General features: G+C 47.7%; 1 protein-coding gene across 2 annotated transcripts in view; it reads left to right on the top strand.

Annotated features, from left to right (window-relative positions):
* Positions 1–492: 492 nt before the first annotated feature.
* NHERF4 (NHERF family PDZ scaffold protein 4) overlaps positions 493–10,938 on the top strand; it is a 66,713-nt gene continuing 56,267 nt past the window's right edge. Inside the window, exons 1-2 of one of the 2 annotated variants that reach the window (XM_086956763.1) lie at positions 493–539; positions 2,146–2,173. In XM_086956763.1, the coding sequence (XP_086812889.1) occupies positions 527–539; positions 2,146–2,173 (41 nt within the window). In that variant the 5' untranslated portion in view covers positions 493–526. The other variant, XM_086956762.1, reaches the window with a different exon arrangement.

The following is a 10,938-nucleotide window of genomic DNA, read 5'->3' as shown; positions in this document are numbered from 1 at the left end:
GAATCACGGGTAGGTAAAACCAGAACCAATAGCTCAAGCTTAGGTAACAGCCCAAACATGATTCGAGCGCTGACGCACTAAGCGCTATAGTTTCTCTGTCTGTGCAGAGTTTATGCAGACAAGGTCACAGGAGTCAGACCCCGGGGTGTGAGCGTTCCATCTTGGTCACATTCCAAGACAAAGGCCACTGTGAACTACCTTGTTTGTGACAGTTTCTGCACCGTGTGAATTTTTGCAACAAATGTTTAACTTACAATGTCAATGTCAATACAGTATTTATAAATAGTACAGTCAGCCCGAAGGGGGGGGGGGGGGTTGGGGGGGAGGTGTCGGTGATCGGCCCCTGATCCCCTCTGCTCTTCGGCGTCAGACGCCTCCAGTGATGGGATTCGGGGGGCGAGGCGTGAGCAGACACCCCTGCTTTGACTATGTTAATTAACCATTAACCTCGCAGCGTCTCGAGGAAGCTGGCTCGGCCGCGGCGCTGTACTTTGCACCCCGGCGAAGTAGGAGGAACGGTTCGGCGATGGGGTGGAAAGGTAAGGGCGGGGCTGGGGGTACCTCAGAGCGACGAGGATGTGAGGGGACGGGGCAGCCGGGATCGGTTCTGTGAAGAAGCTTCGGGAATGGGGGGGATAGAAGGTACGGAGGGGTTCCCGTGTGAGTGAAGGAATGAGAGGCTGGGCCTGGACGCAGTGAGGACGGAGGGATGGTTCAGGGATAGAGTAGGGTGCCCAAGCGTCCCCATTTTGCCAGGACGGTCCCAGTTTTAACCAGCTGTTCCAGTAAATTTCAAGAAGTGTAGCTCATGTCCCGGTTTGTAGAGAGGGCCGACTGAAAACGGTGGGAGGTGTTTTTTTTATTATTTACAAAGCAGGGAAAGTTAGCAGTTGTTTCAAGAAAGCAATTTAATTAACAGGCATGCTACTAGGTTTAAAATTGCATTTTATGTATGTTCTTACTGCCTGTTCTGTAATTCTTTGCTGCAGGAGCGCTGTCATTCTTGAAGTAAAATTGTAGTCCTTCTTCTGTTTTTGTGAAATGTCCCGGTTTCTGGCCGCCCTAGGATGGAGGGACTCTGAAGCGGCGGGGCCTGTGTGAGGGAGGGAGTGAGGGATTAGGCCTTGGCCATGAGCATCTCGGTGAGGAAGGGGCAAGCTTCAGGAATGGAGGGGTGAGGAGGGCAGAGTTAGAGTGCTCTCTCGCCACCCCTGTCTGCCCTCCATTCCTGTCCTCTGGCGGCGTGGGGCCACGGTGTGAGGGCCTGGACCCTGGGATGGTGGCGACCCCGTGAGGGGACAGAGCATCCTGGAGAAAGGAGGGCCCCAGGGAATAAGGCGGGAAGCTGGAGGGGGGAAGCGGAGCCCTGGAGGAGAGATCCCCTCAGTGAGGAGAGAGGATGGAGGCTGGAGAGAGACAGGGCCGAGAGGGGTGTAGGGATCTGTGTGAGGAAGAAGAGGGGCCCGATTGCGCCTGCGAAGCAATGCACGTCTTCTAGGCTCTTATACAAGCGATATAAGGCTGATGACTTCTCCGGAGCCAAGTTGGGTTTTAGCGGGTTCAGGCAGAGGTTATCAGCAGTGGCTAGCAAGGACCACAAGAGAAGGAAATATCATGGGGTGCGCTGTCCTTAGCTAACGGTTATTGGGGCGCAGAGGCACCCCACGGTTATCATTGTGTTTTTCATAAGGAGGTTTTCTGATGATAGGCTCTCAGTGCGCTTTACCTTGAAGGCTTTATTTGGGCCTAGGATATCAGTATGTTTAATTAGCATTATTTCCAGGTGGTGGCTGTCTGTCATTTCCGCAGTGGTGGCTTCAGGAGCTGGGCTGGTGGTGGGTTTTACACCGAGGGGTCTGTCTCGACTGGAGCTGGGTTATCACGATCAGTTCAGTTTAGTACTAGAAGGTGCTTTGCTTAAACCAGTCGTTGTCACGCACCTTTGCCAGGGTCTTGGGTAGGGATGTGGAAGCGGTTGTGACTTGTAAGATAGTTAGTCTGGCATGTGACTGACGTTGCTGACCCTGCCGGCCCATCTCTTTTAAGCGCCGAAGGCAGTGAACTCTGCTATGAAAGCGCTACATACATACAGAGATGACTTGTAAGCCCATGACCTCTGACCCCTTGTTTTCTCTTACCTCGCAGGGACCGGAAACGACAACGAGTTGACACGGTAAGTTTTGTACCCATGTCCCTACCAGAAATGGACAACTTATGGCGGGTTATTGAGCGGAGGGAGGTGAAGGGGAGGGGGGGGGGGCGGGGGAGTTGAGGGTCCCTGTGAGGTCACAGTGGATGTCTCCGGCATGGCCGCAAGTCCCTGGAATACATTATGCGTCACTGCGAATGCTCATGGCGAGTGACGGTGCCAGGGCAGGGCCAGGCCTCCAGTTTGGGCGACACAAGCCTCATAAAGTGGGCTCTTCTAGCGGTCAGAAGCAGCACAAGCGTTTTTTGGAGCTACAGTCCAATGACGTAGGTATGTGAAGTCTTCCGAACTCTGTCTGCGTGTCACACCTGTGACCTCTTTGCACTGTACCTCTGTATGGCCTGATGGCTCAGCAGCTTCCTCAATCACATGTCTAGGGTTTGCGCCATGTTTGCGGGGACTTGTGGTGTCTCCACAGGTTTCTGTGCTGACAGGCGATGTTGCGGCTACACCTGCGTTATTTTTGGATTGCATTGGTGACTCCTTGTGATGCTCTGTTGGACCTTTGCTTAAGGTGCGAAAGTTCTCTGTCATACCTGTGATCTGTTTGCTTAATGTTTGCTGTGGCTTGTGATTGTGACAACGCTCTAGACTCCTGTTCCAACAGGCGATGCCGCTGTGTGTGTGTGTGGGACGAACCGGGATGTTCTCTAGGTTGGGATTGTGAGAGGCGATGGGGCTGCGTCGCACTTTTTTAGGCCTTGGCTAGAGACAGCTTTAGCAATCTGTATGAAGATCTGTAGTTCCCAATACATAATGTATACGTAGGCCGTCGTGAGTGGTTCACTAGATTGCATGATGTTTATCGGACGTGATAAAATCCAACTCTGCCAGGTGTGAATTTCTCATGTCAGATACATATTACTCAGTTCCTAGTTTTTGGGGGTTAGCGTGCAGATTTTGGTGCATACGCTCTGGCCAATCCTGGGTGTTTGCCCCAATAAATATCATCAGGTTTCACCATCCCGTATCTATCTCAAAACTCATTTACACACATAACACAATAAAACTATGCCACTTATAATGAGGGCCTATGAGCTGGCTTTGCCTAAGGCCCTTGCTCATGATTGTATAGCCTAGTCCTTCCTACAAACAGCATTAGTTGTCTCTTAGTTGACCTATTGTTTCTAATACATAGCATATGCTTAGAATGGTTTGCTTTGGGTCAACCCTCTGCTCACGATTGGATGGCCTTGTTGTCTATCTCAGGGTATGCAATGGTTTTATAGACTTCATTGATTTTGAGGAGCATCAGTTAAATCAAAAGATATGTCTCTCGATGTTCCCCTAAACATGTCGTAGTGAATGGTAATGTACTCTGAGTCTCAGGACCAGGAGTTAAAAATGTACCATCTACCGCCCTGACTTCTTGTACCTTTGTTTTCTCTTTCACTGGTGATCCCAGTTGTCGTGTCATTTCCAAGTCACCTGAAACAATGAAAGCACTAACTGATATGTCTTACCGTCAGGAGAGAAAAGGGTACATTGATCGTTAAATTTCTTCTTCACAAGTCCCATGTGTTTTTTGTGGGCCGCTTAATTGGAGTCTGGCCCTTTCCAATCAGTGTTGGGAATCCAGTCATCACTGAGAGGAAGCTGTTTCCCTCCAAGACTTTGATGGTCTTTTACTACATTCTTTCGAAACATTTTGATTAGACTCACAGTATAAACATACATTGTTTTTTCTCTGTTTATCTGTTTATTCTCGAAAAAAGCTTGGTATCACTGCTCCTATCAGCGTTGGTTCTGGGGAGAGGGGCCTCCCTTTAGTTTTTGATTTATCCAGATTCGTATACCAAACCCTTCCTTCAAACCTATTCTTTTTGCCTCTGCTCTCTTTTATTAAATGATCGAATTGTAAAACTAAATCAACCAACTTCCCAAAACCGATTGGACTATTTAGAATCAAGCGAAAATATCCTTCAACTTCTCAATCGACCCCCAATAGAATAAGGATCCTTTCTTTTCAGAAGCAGATTTATTAAACTCTCCCAGGGTCGGGGTTCACACCTATACATATATCATATGTACTTTTAAAATTATGCATCTAGTTCTATATTGTATACTTACACGCATGTTCTTTTGAGATGTTTCACACTGTTTTGCAGCTTTTCCTTTTTTTTGGGGGGTGGTCTAATAGCGAGCATGTGGTTTCTCTTCTGTTTGAAGAAAAAAACATCAGTTTAATTTTAAATGTTTATTTGTTGGTTGTTTGTAAAGGTTGAGGTCATTATATTTATGTGTAGTTGCTATAGGGATGAGTTCATAGTTTAAAATAATTTCTGTATACAAACTTAGTTATATCTTTTTGCTGGTTTGCAATAGTTTTTTTTTCTGGCAGCTTAACACTTTTCGAATTTGTAGTGTTTTCTCTAAGGAAGTACATGTAAAGAGATAGAAGTTGAAAGTGTTTAGTTAATTAATTGTTATTTTCCTTCTTTAGGTTTATTTGCACATATTTTTTAGTTCAAATATAAGTTTTACCTTTTTGGTTAGGTAGTTGTCACAATGTATATATTTCTTCTTTAGGGGACTGGTCAGAGAATGCTGCAAAGTTTCCTCTTCTTGCATTTGTCATTTTTGAAGTATTTAGTTTGATTTTTTTGGTTAAGGATGTTTATAGTTTGATTTTAATTGTTTGTTTAGTTTTAGTTTGCATGTTTTTATCAGTTATGTCCTTCTATGTTAAACGCTAATTTAGGTTTTATTCATAATATTTGATATATAATTTTTTAATATAACATATTGAAAAACAATATATCAAACATTGCAAATAAACTTAAAAACGGAAAAAAGCAAATATTTTATAATGGTGGTCAGACCGCACACCAATATTACATAATATTTGGCCCTCGCCAAAGGAAGCGCTGTCCCTGATTGCTGCCTGATCTTCCTGCAACGCCTCGCGGCCCCCGCTTCGCCGGTGCCGCTCGCAGGCGAGTCTCACTTTTGGAGAACTATCCCTTCCAAGCCACTACTTGTGCTTTGTGCACCAACGCGCCCTGTGGATCCAAACAGCCTGCTGACAGGGTAGAGGCGGGACTGCGAGGACCAGCATTCCGAGCGGCGGAGATCGGCCGCAGCTGGTCCTCTTCCCGCCCCCTCCTCCTCTCTTCAAAACCTCTGGGGAGTGAGTCTTGCCCTGTGAGCCCTCGCCAAAGGAAGCGCTGTCCCTGATTGCTGCCTGATCTTCCTGCAACGCCTCGCGGCCCCCGCTTCGCGGGTGCCGCTCGCAGGCGAGTCTCACTTTTGGAGAACTATCCCTTCCAAGCCACTACTTGTGCTTTGTGCACCAACGCGCCCTGTGGATCCAAACAGCCTGCTGACAGGGTAGAGGCGGGACTGCGAGGACCAGCATTCCGAGCGGCGGAGATCGGCCGCAGCTGGTCCTCTTCCCGCCCCCTTATCCTGCCTAGTCTTTATAATTTGCGTGGGTAACGCGCACGCGGGACGCGCGCGGGGCGACCACCGGGGCGAAGACCGGGCAAAGAGCGGGCCGTTTAAGGCCGTTCAAGGACGGCAGAGGACGGCCCAGGCCCTGAATCCCTGTTTTATTGCCCTGAGATCATCAATCAGGTAGGCCGTTGCTATTCAGCCTTTCTTGAGGCCATAGCCACCTGACACTTGGTATAGCCTGTCCATCGCTAGCGACAACTATGCGCCACAAAACAAGAAGCTGCACCAAAAAAGCTGCAGAGGTAGCTCAAGTGACTGGCCCCATTGACCTCTTTATCTCACGGGTAACAGAGACAATTGACAAGAGCATTGTACTTCTAGAGAAAAGAGTCTCTCTTGACCTCATGGAGGCCAAGCGCTCTTCCCTGGGCTCCCTCGTAAATGCGCATTCACCTTCCCAGCAAGTCTTGAATAATTGCTCCCTGCCCTTGCCCTTAGCTACTATGGGCACTGTTACAGTACCGAGTGCCGTCGACTTGTCGGTTACCTGTTCAGACTCGGATCCGTCCTTTGTGGATCTGGAGGCGACCCCAGACCTAGAAGCCTGTCGGACACCCAGAGAGACGGAGCCGGACCTGGATGGGTTAACTACAAGGTCGACCGCTTACGTGCCCAGCGACTCCAGGGATAAGGCTACTTGCATTCCCTCAAAAGTAATAGCTAAGCCCAAAACCAAGGAGTCTAAATTCAAATCTAAAGAGAAGACCAAAACTAAAGCTAGCAACCATAATCTGGTGACACCTATTTCACACACAACGCCTGGCATTCCATGCTGGGTTGAAAATATGGTCACGGACCTCAAGCATGATCTTGAAACTACAATAGTGGCCCAAATCAAACCCTTGATCTCTAAACTGGATAGATTAACATCTCTCATTAATACTAAATGGCCCAATAAGATCAATGAGTCTGGGACTATTCAGCAACAAGGGCATAGAGAACCACCACCCAATCCCCAACCACCAACTAAGGTCATCAAGTCCACAGCTGATAAAGCGAAAAACCTTCCACCATCCAAAGAGCAATCAGCAACACATCTTCCCCACTTTGCAAAAAATCTTGCTCAACCATCATTAAAAGTAGCGAGCAGCTCCTTACCCGCTCAGCAACCAGCTGCTATCACTCCCCAAGTCTTGGACCCTAAAGGAAAACCCACGAACATCCCAGCCCCCCATGCTACTAATAATCCTGAAGTCCCTAAGCCAAGGCAGACTCGTTTTAAGTCTATTAGTCTGCCACGAGAAGTCTCCCCTTTTGTGGTTGTGTTGACTGCTGTCCCCCCACTGAAGGAAGGAGTTAGAGAGACTTATGTAGAGCTTAGAAATAAATGTGCCCAGTGGCTTCAAATACATACACCATTACCCAGTAGTATGAGTGGGGAAATTCTTACTGTGCGTAGAGGTGATTGGGTGGGTAGGAGCAAGAAAACAATACCAGGGGATGTAATTACTGTCAACTTTAGGGATGTGGGGGCTGCGACTTTTATTTGTAATGCCCCTAACAGCGGCCCAGCCACCCAGATTAAACCACTCCCCCTGTCTTACTTCCTCCCCAACTCGACACGACCCAACCTCCACCGACCAAGCAACCAAGGGCTTGCATGTCCCCCTCAATATGCCTCTAACCATTGGCAACAACCGCCCAATTTTCCATCTTTTGTCCCACATCATGCTGGTCTCCAGTGGCAACAACCCTTCCAGCCCTTACCTCCTCCTTTTTTCCAACCCACCCAGCAGTGGCAACAACCTCCTCAGCCACTATTTACTAATCAGCAATGGCAACAGCCATGGCAGGATCCGTCTCCATCCCTGTCTTTCAACCCTTCCTATACACAGTTTGCCCATCCAAATAGGTTCTGTGTTTTGGATGAGGTCGATTGACTTTCCCCTAAGGGAGGATTAGATATTAACCTCCCTAGTGTTAACATCAGTTTCAAGGATCCTGTGCCGGAGTCAATTCTCCCTATTAACTTAGAGGTGCTATCACCCATACTAATTAGGGACAGCGGTGATCCATGTAACCACCAAGGCACTGCGATCCAAGATGGAAACTTAGCACAGGGCAAGTTAAAGATCCTTAGTTGGAACCTTGCTGGGATTTCAAGGAAATTAGGCCTCCCAGAGTGGAATGCCCTGGTCGATGCCCATACAATTTGTATATTTCAAGAGACATGGGCCATTGAACCATTACATCGGGTGGGGTTTGTCACTATTTTTACTCCAGCAGTAAAATCTAAGGTAGGGAAGGGGCGGCCATCGGGGGGGCTTATCATTTGGATAAGTATCCTCCTAAATTGTAGGATAATCACCAAGAAGCCAAGAAGCCCGGATATTCTTGGTGTCTCACTATTGGGCCTACGGGGAAGCATGATTCTCGACCTTTATAATGTATATATTAGGGGAACCAAAAACGGGTGTATCTCACCTACAATGTTGGAGCTCGAAGCTCAGTTAGGAGAGCAAAGTGGACCTGGGCATATCCTAATAGCAGGGGATTTTAATTGTACATACGAACCACTTCCCCTAGAAGGAGTACCAGACCTAGGAGAGGAGGACAGTAGATGGGGTATTCCAGCCCTCTCTATCCCCCCCATCAAACGCTGGACTCGCAGTGCAATCCACCTAAATGCACTCACATTGGAGTTCGGCTTAAGAGCTGCCAACGGTCGCACTCGTTCTGACTTGCAGGGTGCTCCCACATTCAACAGAGTTGGTCAATGCACACGGATTGACTATATTCTGCTGGACAGGGGCCTCTGGAGCCATGTTGACGACATGGTTATCACCAATACAATAGAGAGCGACCACAACCCACTCTCTCTATCTTTAAAAAATCCTTGGCCCGCCAAAGTATCACCAGTCCCTTCGAGCCACCAACAGGGGATTACTGTTGCCACTTGTGGCAGGCGCCTAAAGTGGAGTAAGATCATGTGCAATGCCGATAAACTATCAGCAATAGATGAAGTGGTTAAGGTCATGCAAGCCGAAATTGGCTCGATTGACCAAACTATAGCAGCAGATGTGGCCACCGCTACATTCGAAACTGCTGTAAAACTCATAGGGGACCTCCTTTGGGTCCAATTGCCCCCAGGGAAACAAAATTCTTTACCAAAAGCTAAAGGCAAACACGATTGGTATTCGGCAACGTGCAGGAAGGCCAAATCTCGCCTAATAGAGGCAGTTAAAGGGAAGTCCCCCCCACTAATCCAAATTGCTAGAAGAGACCATAAAAAGGCCTTACAGGTTGCTAAAAGGGAGTGGGAGGATGCCTACTGGCTAACCCTCAAGGAAGCCAGCTTGAAAAAAGACTCTAAATCCTTTTGGGACGCCATAAGGGCACGAAACAGACCGGATTCTGATCTCATAACCTGCAATATCCCGGGGCAGGTATGGGAGGCCCATTTTGCCAAACTTTATTCCTGTCATAATGATTTGAACGGGAGAGGGTCTGCCCAATCCCTCCCTTATATTAATTATATTCTTCTCCCCAGTGATCCTGAATTCACACAGAAGGAAGTAGAATATGCTATTAATTCCATCATACCACAGAAAGCTGCAGGACCTGATGGCATCCCGGGGGACTTGCTAAAATCTGATGTTGCTACTTGGGGCAAATTAATCCACTCCCTCCTTCTCGCCATTTGTAGGGGTGCCCCCATTCCTGCGTCATGGAAGGGGGCAGAGGTAGTTCCCATCCATAAGAAAGGCCCAAGGGATGACCCGTCCAATTATAGGCCGATTAGCTTGCTAGATGTAAGCCAAAAAGTTGTTGGTAAAGTTATTCTACTCAGGATACTTAACTGGGTAGATGAAAATAAAATACTTACCGACTTCCAGGCCGGTTTTAGAGTAGGCACTGGTACGATAGAGCAGGCCTTTAGGCTTATGATGATCTACTGGAAGGTGGTAGTGATAGGCAAGGGCAGTCTTTATCTCGCTTTTATCGACCTAAAGACTGCCTTTGACCTTGTCCCTCGGGACTTGCTGTGGAGGGTCCTGGCTAATATGGGGCTCCCACAGTACTTACTATCCCTACTAGTTAGGCTCCATCAGGACAGCTTTGCCCAAATTAGGTGGGGTTCTGGAGGGGAGAAAACGGGCTGTATTCCGGTCGAGAGAGGGGTCCGCCAGGGATGTGTGCTGGCTCCCACCCTTTTCTCCTTGTACATCAATGGGGTGGTTGAGCATTTACTGAAACTTCCATCTGACGAACCATCCCTGGCGGGGGTTCGTGTACCGACCCTTCTCTTTGCGGACGACACGCTCCTAATCTCCAAATCACCTATGGGGCTACAGAAACTCTTGGATAATTTCCAATCCTTTTGCACTGATCGGGGTCTGGTTATAAACACCAACAAAACAAAATACCTTGTTCTTAACCCCCCCAAACAGCAAGTGCGTCCCCCTATTTTAAACACTGAGACCCTGGAAAGGGTGAAAGTATTTGACTATTTAGGGATACGCATCTCAGACAAAATGGATTGGACTCCTCATCTAGACAAGATGCTGCTAAATCACAAAAGGATCACAGGTGCCCTATTGAGGGAGCAACGTTCCAGTTCGTTGAAACCAATAGGAACAGTCCTAGAGATCTATGCCGCCAAGGGTGTTAGCTCTGCACTTTACGGAGCTGAACTCTGGGGCTTTGCATCTTCATCAGCTCTCCAAAAATCCGAGAATAATTTCTGCAGACAAATAATGTCCCTTCCCCAAAGCACCCCACTTTTACCCTTATTTATGGACTTTGGCTGTACCCAGATTGGCGAAATTGCGAAATTTCGCCCTCTCTTGTTATGGGCCCGTATTTGGCGGGTAGAGGAACTTAGTGCCTACGCCAGAGGCCTGGAAGAAATAATGGCGTCACCACATTGGGCCAGAGTCAAATGGTTAACAGATATGAAATCTTTACTGTCGAACTTGGGCCTTTTGGACTGTTGGTCAAGCAGAACTTCTCCACCAAAACAAGTACTTAAAAATCTTTATCGGGATTGGATCTGCTCCCAAAGGCATTCTAGCACATCAATTGGCAGGCTTACTGAGGACTTCCTGAAGTTTAAAGACATTCCCAAGCGAGAACCCTATTTAGATATAATTGGGAAACCGTTTGCAAGATCTTTGTATTTTAAATTCAGAACGGGTACCTTGCCATTGAACACTTTTACTAAAACATGGAACTCCTGTCCTTACAAAACTGACCTGTGCCCTTCTTGTCTAGTCCATCCAGAGACATTGGCTCACTTCCTATTTGTCTGTAGCGAATATGCCAATCCAAGA

This window comes from Lissotriton vulgaris, chromosome 2_1, assembly GCF_964263255.1.
Source record: "Lissotriton vulgaris chromosome 2_1, aLisVul1.2, whole genome shotgun sequence".
NCBI lineage: Eukaryota > Metazoa > Chordata > Amphibia > Caudata > Salamandridae > Lissotriton > Lissotriton vulgaris.
This window is presented reverse-complemented; position numbering and strand designations above follow the sequence as displayed.